The 25,332-nt window shown below is 54.0% G+C and overlaps 1 protein-coding gene across 1 annotated transcript; it reads right to left on the bottom strand.

The window, feature by feature from the left end:
• Positions 6,657-25,296, bottom strand: SF3A1 (splicing factor 3a subunit 1). The gene is made up of 16 exons (XM_018060984.1): positions 25,085-25,296; positions 21,377-21,498; positions 17,164-17,371; positions 15,805-16,062; positions 14,717-14,791; positions 13,543-13,693; positions 12,982-13,175; positions 12,024-12,141; positions 11,575-11,760; positions 10,755-10,876; positions 10,414-10,659; positions 9,694-9,901; positions 9,032-9,186; positions 7,998-8,099; positions 7,815-7,886; positions 6,657-7,163 (listed from the first exon to the last, which is right to left on the bottom strand). Exons 1-16 carry the CDS (start codon positions 25,145-25,147, stop codon positions 7,062-7,064), a joined length of 2,382 nt encoding a protein of 793 aa, XP_017916473.1. The 5' UTR covers positions 25,148-25,296; the 3' UTR covers positions 6,657-7,061.

Genomic DNA, 25,332 nt, shown 5'->3' with positions numbered 1-25,332 from the left:
AAATGTTACAGTTCTTTACTTCCGACTCCAGAGCTCTAACTTATCTGATGTTACTCTAGTAACTCTGGGGGAGGGCTGGGGAGAAGTGGAGGCAGAAGGAAATGAGGAAGTCTCTCTGCAGTGCTCTGGGAGAACAGTGTGCAGCGAGCAAAAAGGCCCTGAAAGGGAAGCAGGTTCAGAAGACGGTGTAGTTGAGTGGAGTAAGAAAGCAGAAGTGAATGAATGGATGGTTCAAAGGAATGCCCTGCACAATCACGTGGTTCACTGGAGCACAAAATAGGCGGCCTTTGGCAAGATTGTGAAATACCCTGGTAGACAAGCTGCAGTATTCTTTAAAGGATAAGAGGTGCATGGCCAGGCCTACCGGAATGTGTTGAAAACCTACGAGTCTCATCTTACTGGCATCATAAGTAGGAGTGTATGAGGCCCTGACACAGTCCTCCAATCAGCACCCTGACCTGGATCCTGGAATATGCTCAGGAAATGTCAGTGTTCGCCAGGAGCAAACAGATGTCCAGATACCATAGTCTTTATAATGAGAGCAGAGCTGACGTTTGTAAAGTAGATAGCTGGTGCCCAGGAGCCTATGAAGAGCAAACAAACTATAAAACCTCTTTATCCCTTCGGTTCAGTTCAGTTGCTCAGCCGACTCTTGCCGACTCTTTGCAACCCATGGACTGCAGCACGCCAGGTTTCCCTGTCCATCACCAACTCCGGGAGCTTACTCAAACTCATGTCCATAGAGTTGGTGATGCCATCCAACAGTTTCACCCTCTGTTGTCCCCTTCTCCTCCTGCCTTCGATCTTTCCCAGCATCAGGGACTTTTCCAATAAATCAGTTCTTTGCATCAGGTGGTCAAAGTATTGGGAGTTTCAGCTTCAGCATCAGTCCTTCCAGTGAATATTCAGGAGTGATTTTCTTTAGGATGGACTGGTTGGATCTCCTTGCAGTCCAAGGGACTCTCAAGTGTTCTCCAACACCACAGTTCAAAAGCATCAATTCTTTCAGCGCTCAGCTTTCTTCATAGTCCAGCTCTCACATCCATACATGACTACTGGAAAAACCATAGCTTTTTAGTTAATAAAGTCTCTCACTCTTTCCATTGTTTCCCCATCTATTTGCCATGAAGTGATGGGACTGGATGCCATGATCTTACTTTTCTGAATGTTGAGTTTTAAGCCAACTTTTCCACTCTTCTCTTCCCCTTTCATCAAGAGGCTCTTTACCCCTACACTGAGGATAACAGTTAAGACTGTTTTGGCAGACAATAGAAATGGGGTTAGCATAAAAGTGCAGTTAGTAGGTCCCACAGCTTAAAAACATTCACTTTTTTGTATATAAGCTTCAGGAGCAGTTTGATTCAAAGGTTGTCACCAAGAATGTCAGCCTTGTTTCCCCCTTTTCTCTTTGTCCTCCTTCCTCTGGTCACTTCATCCTCAAGCTAGAACTCCTCATGGTAGCAGCTCCAGGCTCACATGTGCTGGGAGCCAGTGTGAGGAATCCCGCCCGTGACAAGGTCATGAGGAAGGAAGCTGACATACGCAAGGCGTGCTCAGACTTCAGGGACCCCTCTGGAAATTCCTAAGCATGTACCCCAACAAAAATCTGCCTGCTTTTGTGCTCTGCTTTTCCACTCTTCCGACATTTTCTGGAAAAAGTCAATTCAGGGCTTTAGTCTTCTGCATTTGAAAGAGTGTTTCAATCCAAAAACCCCTCTGATGGCTTTCTAGCCTGCCTGCAGGACTCTTACAGCTGCGCATGTGATTGTTTGAGGCCTCCTGACCGCAGGAGGCACAGGAAGCTTAAAACATCCTAGGAATGTAGGGGCTTCCGAGGAGTCAAAATCACTAGAATAGGACTGATTAAAGGTTTCATTTGTTGAGTCAATGCTTGCTGCCAAATTTTCATATCCTTTATTTTTAGATATAGTTGGTATATAGAAATACAAGTAGTGGACCTGGTATTAGCAACATTAGATCTTTGAGTTAAGTACCTTCTTTGTTATATCCCACTGCACCTTTGTTCTATAGAGATGTAACTTTAATGCTTTAAGGAGATGCAGATTAAAGAAAAACACTTCAGGGGAAACAAAATTAACATTCATTAAGGAAGAGAGCCAAAAAGTGTTAACAAGCCTCTTGACCAGAAGATAATGTAAATCACCTGAGACCTTTTGTATACAAAATGATGTATAGAAAGAGTCTGGGCTGCGAACGCTACATAATTTTGTGTTATCCATTGATCGCCATATTTTATCAAAAGTATAAAAGGCCTTCTGAACAATAAAGGAGGGGGCCAGGGGCCGGGGGACAGTTTCGGGGACCAGTTTCTCGAACCAGTTTCTCGAACTAGGTCTCTCGGCCTGGTTTCTTGGGACTCTGGCTCCCCCCATGTCTTTTTCTCTCTTTCTTCTTCTCTCCCTTTCCTTCTCTCTGCTCTTTACTTTAACTTCAGGCTGAATCTCCACCTGGGGCGCGGAGGCTCGCCAGGTGTACTTACTTGCCCTGGCTGTTGAGACCCGCACGAAAGGGAGCTTAAGGCGAGGCACCCTTAGATATTCAAGCGGGCGCCGGTGGCCCAACGTAGATGGTGCAAATTCCTTGTCTGGAATTTTATTGGCCTTCTGCGTAAACCAAGCTATTCAGCCCTCTTCCTCCACTTAATCTTCTTACTACACTATAGTTTCTTAATCTAATCTTACATTAATAAACAAACAAGTCTTTCCACGCCAACGCCGTCCACCCTTCGAATTCCCTGGATCCACCGGGGCTGGACCCCGGCACACATGCTTCCTCCATCCATCCATCCATCCAGTGGATGACTCTTCTGGTAGCTTCTGTTTAACGGTGGGAAAGGAGTACGACAAGGCTGTATATTGTCACCCTGCTTATTTAACTTATATGCAGAGTACATCATGCGAAATGCCGGGCTGGATGAAGCACAAGCTGGAATCAAGTTTGCTGGGAGAAATATCAATAACCTCAGATACACAGGTGACACCACCCTTATGGCAGAAAGCAAAGAGGGAACTAAAGAGCCTCTTAATGAAAGTGAAAGAGGAGAATGAAAAAGCTAGCTTAAAACTCAACATTCAAAAAACTAAGATCATGACATCTGGTCCCAACACTTCATAGCAAATAGATGGGGAAACGATGGAAATAGTGAGACTATTTTCTTGGACTCCAAAATCACTGTAGATGGTGACTTCGGCCATGAAATTAAGACACTTGCTCCCTGGAAGAAAAGCTATGACCAACATATTAAAAAGCAGAGACATTACTTTGCCAATAAAGATCCGTCTAGTCAACGGCAACCCACTCCAGTACTCTTGCCAGGAAGGTCCCATGGATGGAGGAGCCTGGTAGGCTGCAGTCCATGGGATCGCTAGGAGTCGGAAACGACTTCACTTTCACTTTCATGTGTTGGAGAAGGAAATGGCAACCCACTCCAGTATTCTTGCCTGGAGAATCCCAGGGACTGGAGAGCCGGGTGGGCTGCCGTCTATGGGGTCGCACAGAGTCGGACATGACTGAAGCGACTTAGCAGTAGCAGCAGTCAAAGATATGGTTTTTCCAGTAATCATGTATGGATGTGAGGGTTGGACCATAAAGAAGGCTGAGCAATGAAGAACTGATGCCTTTGCACTCTGGTGTTGGAGAAGACTCTTGAGAGTCCCTTGGACTGCAAGATCAAACCAGTCAATCCTAAAGGAAATCAATCCTGAATATTAATTGGAAGGACTGATGCTGAAGCAGAAGCTCCAATACTTTGGCCACCTGATGTGAAGAACTGACTCCTTAAAGACCCTGAAGCTGAGAAAGATTGAAGGCAGAAGGGGACGACAGAGGAGATGGTTGGATGGCATCACTGACTCAATGGATGAGTCTGAGCAAGCTCCAGGAGTTGGTGATGGACAGGGAAGCCTGGCGTGCTGCAATCCACAGGGTTGCAGAGTCAGACACGACTGAGCAACTGAATTGACTGACTGTATTCCTTCATTCTGTACTAGGACACAGGTCTCTCTAATTTAATCATCGCCACAGCTCAGAGATAGGGAGCACCAACTTGTTTAGTTGACCTCAGCCTAAGACAACAGCAGTGTCCTCTCTTTTCCAATGCTGCAGTCCATGGGGTCGCAGAGTCAGACACGAGTCAGTGACGGAACTGAACTGAACTGAGTAACTTCTCTACACTACGATAAGGAATAAGAGTGTGTCCTGTCGTGCATCATGGATTGTATGACTCGGGTATCAGAATTGTTCACTTACATGTATTTTAAAAATAAAACAACATACACAGTTAAGATCAAATCCCCATATCAGATAGTTAATAATCTTAAGAACTTACATTTCACTTTTATTTTAAAGTAAACTTTTTAAAATCTTACATACTAATTCATGGACTTTTAAATGAGCTATATTGTATTTTTTTTGCCTTTTTGATTTCTTCATTATAGGAATAAATGAAATATTACCTATAAGGATGGCTGTAATTACAGTGTACTGCATATTTCAAGTATTCTAATTTTTGTACACATTCTCTTAATACATAGTTTTAGAACGTGAAATGGGTCTAATCATTAGTGGCCTCCAATGGGCTACATGGTTTTCATTTCAAGCAGCTAGTGGAACTGAAATTCCTTAGTGTCTTACTACTCATAGAACCCTCTTCTTGCAAGTCTTCAAAATCAGTGAGGCTGAAAGCACCGCGCCAGGCTGTTTTCCCAGAAATCTCACAGCAGGAGCATGTCTCCCCATTTCACAGTCCGGCAAGGTGTGCGGATGCTATGGCCACCAGGAACACAAGAGCAGCTTTAGCCTTCCAGAGCCCTTGCTGGCCTCGGGGTATCCATCCTATCTAGAAAATGGGCCAGATAGTCCCCAGAGGAATGCAAGTGAGGTCAGAAAAGCTGTGCAAGCAAGGGGCTGCCTACACGCTGCAGCTCTACACAAGAAGTGCAGAGCTGGGCTCCACGCTGGGCCTGCGGCCACTGGCGACCACAGGGCCGCCTGGTCAATGGGCCTTCTGCGACTGAGTGAGCCAGAACAGATGTTCATTCAGGAGCTCCGGGAAGCTGAGATCGGGCCCTGGAGGGCGGCTCAAAGGACCCATTCACTGACACTCCACCAGCAGCATTCCAAACATCCAGGCGCAGCCTCAGTCACGGAAGGCCTGTGAGATCTGCCCGTCTGTGGAGAGGCTGGTCCCAGAGCCATACTGGGAAGAGAGGAGAGCTTGGAGTGTGGGACTCCCCCAGCTCTACTAACCCCCTTCCCTCCTGGAATAAGACCCAGGGACTGTCCAGGGGGATTTCTGGCGTTGGTCATGGAGAAGCAACCAACAGCTGGCTTACTTCTGGCACCCAAACCTTGGAGCTTCAGGAAGCCACATTTCAGTCCTGGCCCCTGGGGGAAATTTCTAGCTACCAGGTGGGAAGCAAATGTCAAGAGTGAGGAATAACATCCCACTGACCAAGTTACAAACGTGAGCAGTTTGTAATGGAGCCACGTAACAGGCACTGTCGAAGGGCCACTTGAGCCCAAGGTCTAGAGCTGGAAACAGCGTGGCGAGGCAGCAGAGGGAATGGTGACTAGGACTCTGGGACTTCGGGGATGCCCTCACCCCTCTGGGCCTGGGAAACGCCTTCTCAGGATGGAATGGAGGCACTGAGAGGGAAAGGCACTGGGAACTCTCGGGGGGAAGACACGAGATCTTCAGAACGAAATCAACATGAGGCCTAAAAGCAGGAAATGGTTGTCAACAGGCTCTCACCTTCCTCCCTGGGAACACCCACGCACAGCAGCGCCTGCCTCCCTGTGACAGCACAGCTTCGGGAATACCCGCCTGAGCCTGGCCTCACAGGGGTGAGGGCTGTGGCACGTGTTTTGCACACATTCTCTTTTTATCGTCTCACTGTGCGACAGCGGGCATGTGATTCAGCCTCTGTGTCCAGTTCATTCACGTGTAAAACACATCAGGAACGCCCACATCAGGATCACATGATTCGGGGAGCTCCCTGGGTGGCCTGGTGGTTAGGGTTCTGGGCTCTCACTGCCTTGGCCCTGGTTCAATCCCTGGCCAGGAGCCAGGGTCCTGCAAGCCACACAGCACTTCCCTGATTAAAATTGATCAAGTGCTTGAAACAGTAAGGAGTAGTTGGATAATTTTATAAAGTTTAACAAAAACGGTTCATGGCCTCAGAACAATGAAGTAGTTTTAAAATAAACACATTTTTTGGGAAAAAAAAAAATCTTATCATATACTTGTGCTCACTCCGCATAAGCCACTTGCTCAAGGTCACTTATCAGGTGACGAGTGAGTCCTGGCCTGGGAAACCACCACCCTCTGGTCTCATCTGCGTGCTGCCCACTGACCCAGGAACTGCAGCCCAGTGCTCTGTTCTGGGGTCCTGGCATGTTGAAGGTGTTCCGTGTTAGTCTGTTATACGCACAGGGCTATGCCTTTTGAAGATCCGTGTGTTTCAAAAGGGCAATAAAAACATACCTAAGAAAGAGTCATGGAAAACTCGATGGAGGCAAGAATTCAGTTAGAAGCCCAGCATTTCTCAGAGCAGAAGAGGAGCCACGGGCAGCGTGCCGTACTCCTAGGTCCAGACAGGGCACGGGCGGCCGGGAGACAAGTCTCATGCCACTGATTTCACAAGAGGGGTTGGAGAGGTTTATTAGCCCACGGCAAAATACAAAATGATCGACGATGACGACAGCCACATCTATGAGCCACTTGGCACTGTGGTCACATCCTACAGGACATCGCTGGTTTCACGTTTCCTAACAGGCTGCCTGAAGAAGTGAATGCCCTCAAACCAAGACCAGAGCACAGAGGGATTCCAGGGACCACTGGGGAGGAGAGAGCCTGAGAAAGCCCTCTGCGATCAACATTGGGGGATGGGGGTGGGGAACTCTGTCAGCCAATTTGAATTTCCAAACTTAGTAAGTAAGAGGGACACAAATGTGCAAGTCAGGGTCTCCTGGCTCGGGGCCAGGGGGTGGGGGGCAGGAGAGGCAGAGCCGCAGTGGCAGGACCTGACAGCAGGTTTCTCCTACTTCTTCCTCCCGCCTCTCTCCTTGAGCGCCAGGTGGATGACGGCACCGTTGGCCATGTTGTAGTAAGCCAGCGAGTTGGAATCCTTGATGAAAATGCCCTAGGAAATAGAAGGAATGCCTCAGCCCGGGGCAGTGTGAGCACACTGAGCTGCTTCACAGCTCCCAACACTCTTAGCACACACAGGGGCTTGAAGGCAGGAGGGGCAGGAACAGGAGTGGCACAGGGCGGGAGTGAAACACGCCCAAGAATCTGGCCCCTGATCAACCTATGAATGCTGACTCTCAAATCATAAGATCTTGAGAGGCCAGCTACTCCGAGCCTCATTTTACAGAGGAGGAAACTGAGGCCTGGAGTAGGGATCAAAGTCCAAAAAGGGCGAACACAGCAGCCCCTGATCTGGCAGCGCCAGGGTGGCTGGGCCGCCACCTGTGTCCCAGCACAAAGCCGGGCTGCCCGAGGCCAGGCTCGCTGGGGTGGCGCCACCCCCGGGGCAGGAACCTGCTAGAGCAGCCCAAGTCTTGTCCCCAGATGTCACTGAGACATCCAGACCCCACACAAGACTGTGCTGTGACCCTGCCAGAGCCTCACTCACCCTGTCAGACTAACCTGCCCCAGCACCCGCCGCCAGCAGCATGGCTTCTAGGATGGATTCACAGGGCCACAACCAGACGTCTCCCCACTCCTGATCCCACAAATGACTTAGCTTCTGGGACAACAGCGAGGACACGGGCGGCGACACCCAACTCACCTCGTACTGCAGCTTCTGTTTCCCTGCTGGCATGCCTGTGGCTTCGTGAATCTTCACCTTGATGACAGAGACCTGTGGGACGGAGGAGCGGTCAGTCACCCCTCACTAAGGTCAGCTGGAGGAAGTGTCCCCGAGGCCTTGGTGGCCCTGCGCCTGAGGCCAGTTGGGGGCAGCAACTCTTACCTGGTCTGTGAGGGGGAGGGTGAAGACCAGCACCTGTCCGTTCAGTTTCCATTCTGTCTTATCCTGCATGTTGGGCACCTGGACTTTGATAGACACTGGACCCTGCAAATCAGGAGTGGCCATTACGCCCGGGAAGTCCTGGGTCAACCAGGAGCTACGCTCTCTAGTCCTGGGCCCTCGAGACAATGTCACTTGCCCATCGGGACTCCTGGACTCTGGCCTGATTCACTACTGACACCAGCTGTGACATCAAGCAACTCACTCCCCTTTTCAAGAACTGATCTCTTTCTTTAGAATGATCCCTAACCTGCCTAACGGTGAGGCTGGAGCTGAAAAAGGGACATGCAAGTGCTCTGCAAGCCTCAAGAAGTACCACAGGGGAAAGAACATGAACTGTGAGGTCAGAAGACCTGGGTTCCCAACTCAGTGAAGCAGCTGATCACAACTGCGGGCCGGTGAGGCTGCGAGCCTTCAGTAAAAGGTGTGGTTCTATCCCAGCACTTGAGTAGGTACTCAAGAAAAGGAAACTACTGTCAGAAATGAAAAAAAAAAAAAAAAAAGATCTGCTCAAATGCCCTGGGGCAGTGGGGCTGGGACTGTTTCTGCCTCCTCACTAGAGCCTGCCAGCTTCCCCAGGCCCCGGAAGTGCCGAGGTTCCCAGCTCTTGTTCCTAGTACCCCAACAGGATCCCTACAATACAAGACTCCTGAGGGCAGCAACTGGAGGCAAAGGTCACAAAGAAACGAAGAACTGTCCCCAGGATTTCCTCCTGTGTCCTGAGCCCCATTCATACTGGAGTCCGGCTGCCTGTGCAGCTGGGTCCAGGGGGGCCGCTGACAGCTGATGGCTGACCCCATATTAGGCATGCTGGGCACTTGGAAGCCTCAGAAGCCTCCTGGGCCTCCAGCAGCTGACCTAGGTCCCAGCAGCCAAAACCACGGGAGCAGCTCAGGGTGGGCCAAGGCGTGTAACGGGCGGGAAGGTTCCCCCGACCTGTCTGGACACTGCAGTGTGGGCAACTCTGGGTCACATGCCTTGTTTCTGCGCAGAAACTCCTCCTCGGGCATGAGGCTGTCCTCGGTCTTCAGTTTCTTAGACGCAGGCTCGTCTTCCATGGGAGGCGGGGGGTGGACAGGCGGCATGGGGGCTGGAGCAGGGACAGGTGCCACAGGCGGGGCGGGCACAAAAGCTGCAGGGCAGGAGCGAGCAGCCACATGAGTGGGAGGAAGGCGCCCAGGACCCTGGGGGCTGACGGTGAGGGGAGACTGCACAGGTTTCCACCTTCTCCCCGTCAGAGGCGTGAAAGACCACTCCTGGCTGAGTCTGGCAGCCAGTGAGCTCCCCGGCAGAGGACCTGGGCACCTGCCCAGACTGGGTAGCAGGAAGCTGGAGGAAGGGCGGGACTGACGGAAGGAGCAGGGGCTGCCCACAGGATCCATCGTCAGGCCTCAGCGCCCGTCCAGGCCTGACCCCACTGGGCACACATACCCCAACTCTGCCCTATCAGCCTATCTCCCCCAGGAGCCAGGAGCCCAAGCCCCTGCACCCCAGGGATCTCTCACAGAGCTAAGCTAAGGCTCTCCTCTGGGCTGGAGCCACAGCTGGAACAGCTGGTGCTCCCCTCAGCCACTGCCCTGCTCAGGGCTTGCCCTGTAGCACCGACCCAGCGGCCTGGAAAACGACATGAGACACTGACCTGTCGGCACAATCATGGGTGGTGGGCGAGGTGCCATGATAGGAGGGGCCGAGGGAGGCATGGGCACCACGTTGATCCTGGGTGCATGGATGATCGGCGGCATGGGGGCGATCACCGAGCCTGGGGGCAGCCGGACCACGGACGCCATCGGGGGCCGGGGCATGACGGGTACTGCGGACACAACCGTGGTGCGGACGGGAGGCGGCATCTGCGGGCGGAAGGGACCCACGGGTCACAGGAAGCCAAGGCTACACCCCAGAGCACACCAGGCGGCAGCTGACCCCCTGCAGCCTCTGGGGATGGCGCTGGATAGCCTGGAGCTGAGAGCGCAGCCTCACATGGGGCTCTGACAGAACCACACGGAGAGAGACCCAGAGCGACACTCTTGCCACTTGGGACTCCACCCACGAGAGAGAAACTGAAGATGCCCTTCACTCAGTCCACTGGACTCAGGCCAGCGGTCCTCCAAGGCCCCTTCAGTCCTCCTGGCCTCCCTGACCCAAGCCTGCTTCTCACATTTGCCACCCGCCTCCCTCCCAGTTCCAGCCCTCCCACACAAATGGAAGGCCAGGCTGGAGGTTCCCACTTCTAACTAAAGGGTTCTTTTCTCGACTTGACCCATTCTGCCCTCGGGCTCTTGTGAGACCACTGCCCTGGGCTGGCACCATCCAACCCAGGGAACCCAACTTCAGGGGCCCGTCGGGGTGGCTGCGGGCTAACCGCGGGCGGCCGGGGCACCGACGTAATAGGCGGGGCCGAGCTGGGGATGTTGGTGGCTGAGGACGGCGGTGGCGGCTGCTGGGGGATCTCGCTGGGCTTGCTCGGGCCGATCTTCTCTTTGGTGTCATCCTCTGGCACCAGGCCCTTCGCCTTGTGGATGGCCTCAATCTGCTCCTGGAGGGTGATGTTGGCCTGGGCAGCCTGCTGGGTCCGGGCCATGCTGCCAGAGTGGCCGTCCCAGGTCACCTGCACGGGAAGCAAGGCCACACTGGTCAGGGTGCCCGGAACTGAGCGTGAGCGGGGTGCTGGCAGGGAAGGCGGGGGCAGTCACCGAGCCGCACCTTCTCTTCCGGCTTCTGGATCTCCTCCTCGCCAATCTTCTTACCGATGGCTGTTTCCTCCACACCAAAGATGTCCGTACGCCGCTCGGCCAGCTGCTTCAAGCTGCTCTCGATATCCAGACCTGGATAGAATCAGGGAACAGAGAGGAAACTAGACCCGGTGCCCGTCCAACAAGATGGCAGCTCAATCATTGCAGGTGGAGGCTGCTCTTATGGGACACAGCTGTCTGTGGGTGCCAGGGCCTTGCGCCGGCCCTCTGAGCCTGGGGAAGGCCGATTGATGACCACTACGCCTGGAAACTGGGGTGTGTCCAACCCCCACTTGACGAAAAGCATCCAAGCGGACAGGGCCACACGAGCAGTGTGGCAACGGGGAGAGTGTGGACTCTGGGAGGGGCCTCCAGCCTCCGGGACAGTCCCTCCCTCCCTGCAGGGCTGCTCCTCACAGTCAAGGGGCCAGTGTGTCTCGGTTCAAGACGCTCAGCGCCCTCCAGCCGCCACAGCCTCTACTCTAAGACGGCCTGGGAGTGAGCACCCCTCCCGGCTGCAGTCAGATCCTGCTCCAGGATGCCGATGGGCACATGCCACCCACCTCGGGTGCCCGCCTCTGCAGGAATCCTCTGCAGGGTTTCTAGGAAGCCGGCGGTTCTTTTGTGGCTTCCTAGACCACACCTATCCTCAAAAGCTCTTGGTGACCTCAAAGCTTTCTACGTTTGATTAAAGCACGTTGACTATTAACTCAAGAGATCCCAGTGGGCCAAAGAGAGTTAGGGCTGAGTCAAAGGAGGGGTGTGGTCCGAGTGGGGAACCCCCGCCTTACCTGGCGCGTACACCTCGTCGTCACTCTGCTTCTCACGGATGGAGCGATCCCGTTGCTCCAGCCACCGGGGGTCGAGGAGCCCGATGCGCATGTGCTCCTGCATCTTGCTGGCAGGGATCTTCTCCCCAGTGATGGGGGACACGAGATACTCGTCGGGGGCGGGGGCCGGAGGCAGCGGCTTGGAAGCTGAGAGGCGGCCGAGGTGGCCGAGTGAGAACCCGGGTGGCAGCCCGGGCTGAGAGGGTGCTGCTTCATCCCTCCACTGCCCACGCAGTGCCATGCTTTCCCAGGCCCTGTGCGCTGAGCCAGGGCACCACAGATGACCAAGTCCCACGCCCTGCCATGAGGCCCACAACACAGGGGCTCTCAGTGCCTATGACAAGCCCCCTCCAGCCATCCTGGAAACAAACACAGGTCTGAGAGACACGAGGCATAAAAATGGAACCCACCTTTTGGGTCATAGTCCTTCCGGACAATGACCTGGTCTGGAGTTGGGGGCAGAGGAGGTGGCATGGGCGTCTCCGGGGGGGGCGGCACTTTCTGCCCTTCCTCTTCATCATCTGAACCCTGAAAAGCAAGGCAGCAGTGTGACTCAGGGCAGGAACGAGAAGCCACCTCCCTGCAGCGGAGCCTGGCAGCTAGCAGGGTGGCAAGCAGCCGAGGCCCCTGCCGGCCAGCATCCCTGTGCTAAGCTCCCAGGGCAGCCGGGGCCAGCCGGCAGCAGGCCAAGCAGCTCCCTCACAGCATGAATGGCAGTGCTGGGGGCCGTGGTGCTGACACTCTGCCCAGGCATTTCCAGCAGCTGGCACCAAGCAGTCCCAGGAGGCCAAGGGCACTTAACGTGCTGGGGAGGGCCACAGAGGGCGAGTCAGCGCTCAGTGGGAGCCACGCAAGGAGCAATGCTGGGAGGGAGAGAAAAAGTCAGTTCCCACAGACACGTGGGCCTTTCTTCTCAGGCTGCACACAAATTCTTTCCGAGAGGAGGAAAGCGGCTTGGCTCTGGAGACTCTCAGCCTGTGGGGAGGCCTGGCTCAAAGGGGCAGAGGCACCCAGAGGAAGCACAAGCTACAGTCAGAAAAGCTCTGGAAACTGCTAATCGTTTGGACCTAGGTCAAAACATCCAAGTATCCGGGACAGAGGGTTCCCTAAGGAAAGCCAGCCTGGGGGCGATAGTGAGCGGGGCCTCTGGGCAGAGGAGGACGGTCACCAAACAAGCCGACGCGGCTCGTGGACCCTCGCCTATAAAGGAATCCTTGCTGCCCGAGCTGGAAAAAGGGGCGCCTTACTCAGGACCCAGGCTTGCTCTCAGGGTTCACGAGGGGGCTGGCACACTCACTCTGATGGAGGAGCGCACCCCTTTGCCCTTGGCTCCAGGGAAGAGTCACCCCAGAACCCCCAGGAGCGCACCTCGTCCATGTCTTGTACTTGGGTGTCCTGGTCCAGCTGGGACGGAGGCTCCTCCGCCTTCTCCTGTTTCTCATCCTCCTCATCGGACTCGACCTCCATCTCGACCTCCTCGCTCTCCCCAAACTTCTCGTAGCGCTCCTGAATGAGGATCCGGGCCCCCAGCTCCTCCGGGGTGGTAGGCGGGGGGAAGTTCCCTGGCAGAGGGTGAGCAGGAGTCAAGGGAGGGCTCCACAGACACTCCTGTCAGAGGCCCGTCAGGCGGCCTGCCCCACGCCGTCGGCTCTCACGGCTGGGGCCGCCTGGTCTCTCTCCCAACCCCAGAGGCCCACCCAGGGCCGGGCACAATGCTATCTGTTGAACTGTGAGTAACTGGGGCAGCGGGAGGACCGAAGTCCTCTGGAAACAAGGAGGAGACAGAAGCCTCACCGGGATCCTCCCGCTCCCCGGGGACAGCCTGGCCTGCTCCCCGGGATCCTCCTGCTCCCCGGGAACAGCTTGGCCCACTCCCCCAGGACGATGGCGCCAAGCTCCTGGCTCTGCCAACAGGAGTCATAGATCAACCTTGCTCGTTGGGTTGGAAGTCCACTGTTTCCACCACCACGAAGTCATGCCAGTCGATCTGAGCATAGGCGACCCGCTCCTTCTCCTTCTCCTCCTCTTCCTTCTTCCTCTCACGCTCCTGGAACTTGGCCCACTCCACGCGGTAACACACCTGAAGGGAGGAGAACGGCGCGATGCTGAGCTGAAATCAGGGTTGGCTCCCAAGGGGGCTGTCAACTCCAGGGCCTTCACCAGAGTCAGCGTCTCCTTCAGAACAGGAGGCTGCTCTGCCCACCAGGGGGACTTCCTGGAACAGACTATGGAACCTGCATCTGGTTTTAGCTAGGCCCAGAGTCTGGACAGGATGAAAATCTGAATGCCAGAGACCTCTGTCTGGTCCCCAAAGGCAGCTCTCTGTTAGAACCTCAAAGTTTTCTGCTTGAGTTGGTGGGTGGCGAGCAAACTCCTCCCTCCCAGGAAGTCTGTGTGACAACCACATGCCCACAGGAGCTGCGGCAGCCTGACCGCCTGCACAACAGAAGGCTTCAAGCAGCCTCCCAGAACCGCCAGCATCAACAGGCCTGGTCTCCTGACTCTGAAAACCGGACTTCAAAACCGGACTTGGGCAATTGTCGTCCAAGAATGCATTCAAAAGCTGGCTTCTAGCAAGAGAAGAAAACCGGAGACCAAGAGAAGTGAAGAGGAGAGTGGCAAGTTAGGGACCAGGGAACCCAGGTCTCTTTGGTCTTTGCAGCCTCAGTGCCCTTCTTCCCCCCACGACTAAGGTGTCAATTCAGAGACCATCTGCAGACACACAGCAGGACCCACACGCTGGGACCTGTGCTATTAGTAACCGGCCCTAAGAAATGCAGTTTAGGACTTCCCTGGTGGCACACCTGCCAACGCAGGGCACGTGGGTTGGAACCCTGATCTGGGATGATTCCTCACGCCTCAGAGCAGCTAAGCCTGAGCGCTGGAGGGCCCATGTGCTGTACCTGCTGAAGCCCATGCGTCCAGAGCCTGTGCTCCGCAACATGGGAAGCCCCCACGCCGCACCACAGAGCAGCCCCCACGCCGCACCAAAGAGCAGCCCCCGCTCACCACGAGCAGAGGCAGCCGCACCAAGTGACGGGACCCAGCACAGCCACAAAGAACAAGACGATCAGAAAGGAAGAAAGAAAGACGGTCAGCCTACCTGGTCCAAAACTTCCCGGGGGTTCTCTGCCTCTTTCTTGAGTTTGGTAAATAAGCCTTTGGGTGGAATTAAGATCTGAAACACAGAAGACGTAAAGCAACTGTCAGTGCAGCACAACACGGGACAGAGTGGCCTGCAGAGGAGAAGGGAGAGCACGGGATCTCAGGACCAACCTCACTTAGCTGGGCAACGCTAGGCAAGTTCCTTAACCTCTGTGACTCGGCTCGCTTCTACAAAACGGTGACACCGCCACTTAAACGTGGCACTGTCAACTTAAAAGGCTGCGAGGATTCGCAGGGAGTAAGCGAAAGCACCCGCAGATTACCACGCACATCGTCAGCATGCAGTGACTGCCCCCCGGGGCGGGTCTGCCTTTCCGCTTCTGCACACGCCCCCCAGGATCCCCAGCGACCGTGCTGAAGACTGCAGCCCACAGGTTCCCCCTCCCTGGACTTCCACGCCCTGCTTTCTCTGGAGCATTTTATCCATGGTGTTTATCACCACTGGACACACACTAACGGTGCACTTGCATGTTGCCCCCTCACTAGACCAGTCTCCACAAAGACAAGAGATTTCTGTCTTCAATTCACTGCTGCATACCCAGAGCTTGGAACAGGGCCTGGCACGCAGAGCTTACTTGCTGAGACAGCAAATGGTGGCCTCATGTAAAAGAGCCACTCTTTCCAACCAGCCCAACCGTACCCACGCTCACTGGCAAAGCGGCTCAGCCCCGCTCCACCCTACTTGTCCCCCTTCCCCAGAACCACATCTGTTCCTGGAATTCCCGAGTCCAGAGCCACATCAGCACCCTCAGGTTAGAGTGCTAAAGGTCCATACCCACGCTCTGCGGGAGAAGGACCAGGAGTCACCCCGGAAGCACCCTGCTAGGGCTGGGTGTTACCCAGCTAGCACCCAGCTAGCCCTGGAAGTTAACCCAGGGCCCGCTTAAAATTGACACTGTAATCCTAATAACCCTCGGGTCTGGTGACCTGAATGACTGTTCAAGGCCCCACCCAGGAGCGGGCTCCCTGCAGGCGGCGTGGACGGCGCACTGGCAGCAGTGTGTGCTCCCCCGGCCCCCCAGGCACCTTGGTGTACTGCTCCACCAGCTTCGTGAAGTAGTTGAAGAGGCTGTGCTGCGGGCGCAGGAAGTCAAACTGGTAGTTGCGCTGCTCTTTCTGCATCAGCTGGGTCAGAAACTGGCGCCCATTCCTGGCCACAAACTGAGCCGTCAGCTTCACCACGTCCAGGTCGAAGGCTGAGATGGAAGGGGGGTCTGCGATGAACTCAAACTCGGGAGGGGGCTCTTTGGGCACAATGGTCTCTTGTATCACTTGGGCTTGAACCTAAGATGCAAAGGGAATGTGAGGCGAGAGGCAAGGGGTGGACTGGCTCCAGAGACGGGGCACGCACGCACCACCGGAGGATGGCATGGCCCCCTACTCCTCTGTCAATCACACGCATGCCCCAGCACGTGGCGGGAAGAGAAGCCCAACTCAAAGAGCGTCGATGTCTCGGCCAAGTGTGGCCTCGACTTCCTGATGGCTTTCTAAGTGAGAACCGTGTCTCTCTGCGTATCCACTGCTGCCCTGAAACTGAGGACCGAAACTGGGTGGCAGAAGATCCAACAGGGATGGTTTATTAAATCCCACCCAAAGGGGCAGAGGATGTAGGAAGCCCTACACGTGTGCAGAGGACCTCCCTTTCTGGCCTCCACACGAACAATGAGGTGGCCACAAGTACTGTGAATTCTTTCTATACAGGGGCAAACTGAGGTTGCCTGAGGCACCAGGAGTAATCAGCTGCAATGTACGGTCTCAGAACCTTCTCCAACCTTTCCTTCCCACCGTCACACAAGGGGCAGCCTTTGCCACCACGGCTCGGGAGGCAGCAAAGAGAAAGGCCCAGTCCAGGTCTACACAGGAGGCAAAATGTGTCTTCACTGATAGCCTGAGCCACCCCCAGTGCTCCGAGGGCATGAGGACAGGCCACACACAGGGGCCCCGGGAGGCAAGACAGGAGCGAGGGACACGCAAGAAGGGGCCCACAAGCCACGCCGTGGCACTGCCCGGACGCCACGGCCAAGGCAAGGAGCGGGGACTGGGAGCCTGGGCTGCAGGGTCGTGACTCCGCGGCCCTGGGTAAATTGTGCTTCCCTGGGCCTCAGAGTCCTCGTCTAAAAAAGGGTCATTTTACTGGCTTCCTCCCGCAGCCCCTGTGAGGCACCAGTCAGACAAGGCCGCCAAAGCTCTGCACACAGAGCTGGACAGGCCCTCAGCCAACGCCAACTGTCAGCAACCCTCTGCTGTGAGAGCCTCAGCACGCACCTCTGTAAGATGCAGACAGAGGCCTCACGTTTCTACCCACGTTGGCTGGGGGGTGTGGACAGCAGGTCATCGTCTCCCTCCCTCACCCCTGGGGCAGCGAGGCACAGGGCCGGTTCCCACCTTCTGGGGCAGCTGTTGCTGGGAGGCCTGCTGCTGCTGCTGCATGACCTTGGGGATGGCGGCCGAGGGCTCCTGAGCCTTGCCCTCCTTGAACTCGCTGACCTTGTGCCGGTAGTAGGCATGGTAAGGGTCGTTGGGGTTCAGGAAGTTGAACTTGGGGTTGTTGATCTCGTTCTGTCGTATCCTCGCTTCAAATTCAGGTCCATTTCTAGTAAAAGGGAAAAAAGAGAAGCATCGATACTACAGCCCTCTCAAGTGCTTCGACCAGAATACGGCTCACTCAAGTCCCATTCTTGCCACCACCTACCACTCAAACGGGCCCCTCCCTTGGCTGGCACAGCAGGTCACCTCCCTGAGACTCCTGGCATCAGCGGCCAGCGCCCCCGCCTCCTGCAGCCCATGCAGGCCCCAGCGACCCCAGGGCCTCAGACCTCCGTCATTCCTGCAGCACCTCCGCTAGTCTCACCGTCTGCAAAACCATCTCATTATCGCTCTTCTAATAAAATGTATTCACTTCAAAGAAAAGTACTTTAAAAGGAAGGCATGGGAATCCCCTGGCGTCTAGGGGTTAGGACCCCATGCACTCACTGCACTGCAGAGGGCTCCGGGGGGGTGGGCAGTGGGGGTGCTGCAGGGGGAGGGGGCAACAGGGGCAGGAAGGCGTATGTCACTACTTCAAATAAAAGTCGTTATGGCTTTGCTGACAAAAGGCAGCCACACCAGGCAATACAATGAGAGCAATGCAGCATGGTTCAAGTTCAGTTCAAAGTTTGCTGAGACTGAAAGCAGTTCTTAGTCGAAAAGCAGGATGACTGAGTGCTTGGGAGGCATCAAGGGTGTGTTAACGCTAAACTGAGATAGCGTCCTCTAGCTAGCAGGAATGGGGAAAAAAAAAAAGACAATGTGAACAGGATTTAACACCTTGGACAAGTATTGGCTGTAATCATCTCCTTTACTACTGGGTGGGACTCATACAGGAAACACTGCTCTCCAGGCCCGGGGCGAGCTGCAGCATAAAGCACGCTCACCGGACAGCGACGTGACGTCAGGGAGGCCCCTGTCTCTCTGTATCTGGAGGAGTTTCCCACACGCACCCTATGTCCCCAGTGTGTATGCCTTTAAACCCTCAGAATGAAAAACGTCCCTCTCATGATGTATAGGGAACCCTGATTTTTTAATAAAGAGTCCCAACAGTAACATTTCAAGGTGTCACACATCCACAATACCCGTATCAGTCAGAAAGTGCACTCACCTTAAAGACACAAGATATGGACGTGTTCAAGTTTTGGGTTCACTGCTGACTTACCAAGTTACTGAACATCTTTTTGACCCAATTTCCCATGGTAAAATACGGCTAAATACCACCTTCTCTCTCTACTCTGAAGTATTGAGAGAACTGATTAGTGAACGAGAAGCCAAAGTCTATTGAACCGCACAGGCCTGAACACCCCAGGGCCTGCTGCTCTGAAGGCTGGAAGGGGCTGCGCTATGAACAGGAGAGGTGACTTGGGAGCCAGGAGATGTCTCAGGGCCTCCCTCACTCCTCTGGCCAGAGCCCTGCTCTCAAGAGCGCCCCGGACACACCAAGGGGTGGCTCCAGAGGCCGGGGGCAGCCAGGCTGGCCCCCGTCCTCAGACTTGCACGCCCTGGCCTGGCCAGCTGAAGAGGAGGCAGGGCGCAGGCAACGCGGCACCCCACCTGAGCCGCCGTCATCAACACCCCGGCCAGCTCCTCTGCAAGTGCTGGTCACGCTCGGCGGTGTGACTAACACCACGAGGTCTGGGTGTGACCGTGTGCTGGTCCAGCTGAAACTCCATGCTCGAGGAAGGGTTCCCCCACCTTAAAATAATGTGAACCACACAAGGTCGATGTCCACTTAAATACGGCTAAACGAGGCCACCACCCAAAGGGCTGCTAAAAAAGGGGCTCTGGTTGTCTCCTCTACCACCGCCTCCTAAGCCATAACCTCACATCTGCTAACAATCCGAAATATAAGATGACGAGAGGACAGGCATGCTTACTCCAAGCTACTCTGTTGCTTTAAATTAGCTAACTGCTATGTTTAGAATTATATTCTCTAACATAAGGAACAGATTTCAGCAGGAAAAAAGAAACATGAGTCTGACTCAACCCAGCTGGTGGGACTTTTTAAGGGTAATTTCCACTTCAGTTTCTTGACAGGAAAATGCAGGGAAGGGAAGACCAAACCTAGAGAGAAAAAACTCCTTTTTGAGAACCACACTGGGCTGGTGAATTTTACTCACTCAATACATGTGAACCCCACACAAGTAAAGCCGAGGGTCCTGCATGTATGCTTTAACCCAGCCTGAGAAGCTGATCTGTCCCTTCATTGAAACACTAACGAAAGCAAGTTCACAGATTTCAGAAATGCTTACAAGGCCATCGGGGCTTTGCAGGTGGCAAGGTGGTAAAGAATCCATCTGCAATGTAGGAGACAGGGCAGGAGCCATGGGTTCAACCCCTGGTTCAGGAAGGTCCCCTGGAGGAGGGCATGGCAACCTGCTCCAGTACTCTTGCCTGGAAAATCCCATGGACAGAGGAGCCTGGTGGGCTACAGTCCAGGGGGTCACCAAGAGTCAGACACGAGTCCAAGTCAAGATCTAGAGATGCGGACGTACAGATTTATTATTAAGGGAACTTGGAAAGAATTCTTATTTCTGTGGCTGGCACAAAATGACTGGAAAGCTGTTTGGCAAAATGTTTAAGAAATCTTTAAAAATGCTCTTTAGGCCAGCAATGTGCCACACAGAGTTTTCTTCTAGGAAAACATTGAAAAAGGGAATGAAAATGCTCAGAGACTTCCTCCCAGCTTTACGCGCCAAACTGAAATGCTGGAACAACCTCCAAGGAAGACACAGAGCAGCAGGCCAGGCCAAGGAAGGCCTACGCGCAACATGGTGCGTCTTCTCCAGAGGGGGCCGTGCAGCAGACCGGGGCGGCCCGGGAACACGCGCACAGCACAGGCAGGTGGGGAAAGGCAGGGTGTGACAGCACCGCTACCAGTACAAGAGCCTAAAAAGAACGCCCGGAGGAAACAGGAAAAAGTGAAAGCAGCTGGGAGAATCGACTCTGGTTGTGAGACTGGCGATTCGTCCTCTAACACCTTCTTCCTGTTTATTGTCTTCAGAATATCTGGGGAAAAGGGGAAGAATGAGTGTTGCTCTGAGATATTAAAGTTATGCACGCAATACCTGCTGCCCTAAATCAGACATGGCCTGATAACGTTTAATGAGGCATAGAGCCGTTTTAACCCAGTATCCAGGTTAATCAAAGCCTTGGAAATGTGGAAGGTTAATCTATACGGAGCCTGACACAGTGAAAGACGTCAACCAGAGGAACCTCTTTCTATGTTTCATTTAATAAGAAGAACCCATCTACTCAATGATGTTCTTGCCTTAACCAAAGCTAGCCCACTCCTAGACGGGGACACTGTCCCGGGGTCAAGGTGTGGTTCCCTGGAGAGCACAGGCCTGACTGCGGGCAGCGCTCTGCTTGAGGCCGGCTACCATTTCCATGCAAGCAACCGTCCAATTCAGCAGCAGCCAGAAATCCAGACTTACGGTGCAATCTCATTTCTAAACAGTGACAACCAGTTCAAAAGTTAATGCCCTAAACCAGGGATGGTTGACCTTTGGAGTCAAGTGGCCATCAAGGAGACTCCATCTGAGGAGGCATGGGTGTGCTCAAGTATAATGGAGAGGGACAAGAGGAAATCCAGCTGACTCCATGCCGTCTGGGCCGACAGCCACACGATGCACCGACTGCACCCAGGCCCCTCTCTCCAGCCTCGCGGTAACTCTGTGAGGGGCATGTTATTCCATTCCGCGGCTGGGTCGGGAACGCAGTCCTTGCTCACGAGACGGTCCACTTCCTGTTCTGTCTTCCTCAGGCCAGCAGCTCAGACACGGACACACATCTCTGACAGAACAGTCTTCCAGGCACTTCTTCAGGCCTGGTTAGGAAGCACGGGTTCTTGGTGACGCTGGAGCTGGGTGGGCCTGTCCTCTGCCACTGCCAGACCGTGTTAGAGATGCCAGTTCTGCCCACAGCCAACCTCACAACACACTGTGGTCTCCAATGAGCTGACAGGCCTAAGCCGATAATGCCACTCTAAAAACCCAGGTGTTACCCTCGTGAGAATTCAGTTCTGTGCTAAAACTGTGACGCACGCGAGCAGGAGCAGCTACGTTACCTGGCCACGAAGCTGGCAGTCTTGTCAACGATGTTCCTGACCTCCGGAGGAGGGTAAATAATACCCACCACGGGCTTGGAAGGGGTAGAATCCTCCTTTGAAGATGCTTCTTCTTCTGTGGGCTGTGAAAACAGGAAAAGGAAGGCCTTAAAGTTTCTGGCTTAGTGTCGGATGCCCACAATTAAACTCCTCTAGGATGTTACTGAGAACACAGACTCTCTCCAGTTCAATTCATCACGACTTCCTACAGTTAGGAACCTCTGCTCCAGAAGAACCATTTCTCTCAACTGCTCTGGGCCTGCACAGGACTCTCCCAGGGACCAGTGAAAAGAGCAGCCTCCCTGGCTCCGACTCGCTGGACTATCTCTGTGACACTGGGAGTCTGCATTTTCACCAAGCGTCCAGGTGATTCACATGTGTGGGCAGGGGAATGATGGGACATGGATCTGACCACATTCTGAGAAACCAGAATCCAGAAGGCCATGTCTGTATCCCCACATCCTTGGATATGCCTAATACAGGATATTTCACCACCGTCTGCTGAATAAAGAAATGGGAAACTCCTTGCTGGCCACTCCTGCCTTGAATGCCCTTTCCCTCTACACCCATTCCACGGTCTAAACCACCATTCAACGTTCAAGAGGTTTGTGAAACCATTGGAATGCTCAGCGTTAACTGCCCTGTAAGTTCCAATCCTCTTTCCTCACCAGCTTCTTCCTCTAACAAAGGGTCAAGCCTCTCATGTTAGAAATTTCCTCCGCCGCCCTCACATTCCTGACTGCCACCACCTTCCCCCTGCCTTCCTCTGGTAGCTCAACAGCCCGTGTGCCCTCAGTCTTGTCGCCCCCACTTCCTCACCTCCCATCTGATCCCCATTCCTATCAAGGGCTCTTGCCAAAGTCAGGAAAGACAGCCTATGGCCAGCTACTGTGGTTATCTGGCCGTGAGACCAGTGACCACCCCGTCACAAGAGCCTCACCTCCCGGGCCCTATCCTCACCTGTCTCTCTTGCCCACCATTCCACCCAAGTCTCCCTCCTGGCTCCCATTTCACCCCCTGACCTATATTGTGAGCGTCCCCCAAATTCTGTCCTCTTTTCAGACTCACACTGTCCTCGGTAGGCACTGACAGCACATCCTCCACTTCCCCAGCATCTCTAGGCCACACCATCCTGCCCACACCAATGCCCCCCCGTCACTCTCATGTGGCCACAGAGCTGTAAGAGCCCACGGTCCCGGGCACTTTCATCTCTAACCACCCTCCTCATGGACGGCCAACCGTGCCTCCAGTCATCCAGGGCAGAAACCTGGGTCTCTCCTTTCCTCAACCTCCACATTCAGTGATAAGGAACACTTCTGAAGCACAGAGTAGGTTCTACATCCTTGTCTGAGCACCTGAAGCAGATTACATCTATAAGCCTTACAGGCCCGTGACGTTAAGCATTCACACTACTGTCATTCTACAGATGACAAGCTGAGAAATGGAGACCCCTCCCTGAGGAAGCCCCCGTGGCAGAACCAGGATCCCAGCGCATCAGTTCAGAGGGAGAGCTTGCACATCAGCCCTTCCGTGACGTCAGCGTGCCAATGCCCTCTGCCCCATGCCCCAGCCACAGGGTAGGCCAGGTCCTCAACGTCTTTCAAATAACATGACCAATCTTTCCTCCGAGCAATTCTCCACATCACTGTCTATCTCCATTTCTGCAACACAAACACGTCAGTCTCCAGCTTACATCCGCTCTTCTCCCAAAAGCCTGCTAGAAGAGTTCAAATCGCCAGTAATACAGCTCTTAAGTACCACTTTCCCAACTCCATGCTTTAACCTTCTTTACCCTTGACCAGAAGCACTGTCTGACTCAGACCTCGGCATCTCTGCACTTAGGTGGCTTTACCTGGCTTATTTTTCCACGAATACTGGGAAAATGCCAGGGTTACAGAGGTACTTGCAGTGGTCAACAGACAGGACAAGCTCAATAAATAAATTTGCTGAATGAATAAAGAATGGTATTTGCCTGCCCCATCACCTACCTGGTGAACTGACTCATCCTTCTAAACACAACTTAGCTTACATCCCATGGGCCTCGCCTACCTTACGCTCTCCTCTAGCCCATCAAAGCCACGTGGATTAGCATTGCTGCCTCCACGGTTTAAAACAGCCAAGATGTGGAAGGGCTTCCCTGGGAGCTCAGCTGGTAAGGAATCCGCCTGCAATGCAGGAGACCCCAGTTTGATTCCTGGGTCAGGAAGATCCCCTGGAGAAAGGATAGGCTACCCACTCCAGTATTCCTGGGCTTCCCTGGTGGCTCAGATAGTAAAGAATCCACCTGCAATGCAAAAGACCTGGGTTCGGCCCCTGGAGGAGGGCACGGCAACCCACTTCAGTACTGCGTGGAGAATCTCCATGGACAAAGAAGTCTGGCGGACTACAGTGCATGGGGTTGCAAAGAGTCAGACACAACTGAGCAATAAGCACAGCACACAGCACAGGACATGGAAGCAAGCCAAATATCCGCCGACAGACGAATGGATAAAGATGAGGTACATACATATGATGGAATATTATTCAGCCACTAAAAAGAATGAAATGATGCCATTTGCAGCAACATGGACGGACTCAGAGAGTGTCATGCTGAGTGAAATAAGTCAGACAAAGAAGGAGAGACACCGTATGGCCGCCCTTATATGTGGAATCCAAACTGAAATGACACAAACGGACTTACAAAACAAAAGGAGACTAACAGACTTCGAAAGCAAATGTACGGTTACGGGGGGAGGCACAGTTAGGGAGTTTCCAAATGGATAACCAACAAGGACTTATCGTCTGTCACAAGGAACCCTACTCGAAGTTATGTGGTAGCCTGCATGGGCGTGGGATGTGGGGGAGAGCAACTGCGTGGGTATGCACGGCTGAGTCCTTTGCTTTTCACCTGAAAACCTACCACAACACTGATAATCAGCTATATTCCGACACAAAATAAAAAGTTTTAACGTTTAAAAAAGAAAAGAATTCCTGCCTCATTCCTAATACCCTGCAATTATCACTCTGCAATTATTGACCCCGTCTCTCCTCCTTAGCTGAATCTTTTTAAGGGCTGTCTGAAACAGTATCATTTGTGGTGACTGAGACGATATTTACTAGTATTCTCTCGTATCTGTCTCCCCACTAGTCCCTGAGCTCCCTAAATAAAGCACGAACTGTGTTTCACTCATTTGGCTAATATCGTAGCCTGGCACGGTGCCGGGCTTACGGTAAGCAGAAAACAAACGCTGAGAGTTAACATTCAAAGATGTACCCTGCAGGCTGGGTAATTAGGGACTCCAGAGCAAAGGCGGGGGGCCGGTGGGCCCAATTAACCACACGAGACCGGAGGATGCGCTAGAACAGGGCTTCTCAAATGTTAATGAATCACCGTGGGATCTTATTAAAAACGCAAATTCTGATTTTAGAAGATCTGGGGTGGGAAATCAGCATTTCTAATCAAATCCCATTTGCTGCTGGTCCGCGGACTTCAGTTTGAGAACCACGGCACTAATAAGGCTTCTTCCGCTACCCGAAGGCAGGCGGGAAGCGCGCTGCCTGCTGGGACTTGGAGTCCCCCCAAATCCTCCTAAACGGCAGCTCCTTCCTGCACGAGATAGGAGCGCCCGCGTCGGAGGCGAGGGCCCAGGCCTGCTCAAGCGGCCGGTGGAGGTGCAGAACTCGCCGTACCTGTTTGGGCTCGGTGGCCGCGGGCGGCGGCGGGGGCACCGCCTGCACGGGTCCGGCCGGCATGACTGCGACGCTCAGGGCTGCCAGTCCGCCTCGGTGTAGGTGAGCGGTGCGGCGTCAAAGCGCCTTCCCGCACCAACAGTACAACAAGCTCTCAAGATGGCGGCGGCCGACCGAGTTGTCGCCGAGGGGGAGAGGCTGACGCACGTCCGGGTCCGCCCCTTCTCCGTGACGTCACTTCCCGCCCT

The sequence above is a fragment of the Capra hircus genome, chromosome 17 (genome assembly GCF_001704415.2).
Source record: "Capra hircus breed San Clemente chromosome 17, ASM170441v1, whole genome shotgun sequence".
Lineage (NCBI taxonomy): Eukaryota > Metazoa > Chordata > Mammalia > Artiodactyla > Bovidae > Capra > Capra hircus.
This window is presented reverse-complemented; position numbering and strand designations above follow the sequence as displayed.

Bases quoted from the DNA above. Each gene is read 5' to 3' on its own strand.
- SF3A1 (XM_018060984.1), bottom strand. From the start codon at position 25,147: ATGCCGGCCGGACCCGTGCAGGCGGTGCCCCCGCCGCCGCCCGCGGCC. The intron at 9,902-10,413 runs GTTAGCCCGCAG...TTCCGCCCGCAG, and splicing joins CGGTGCCCCGGCCGCCCGCG to ATGCCGCCTCCCGTCCGCAC. The intron at 9,187-9,693 runs GTCAGTGTCTCA...CCTGCCCTGCAG, and splicing joins ACCCATGATTGTGCCGACAG to CTTTTGTGCCCGCCCCGCCT.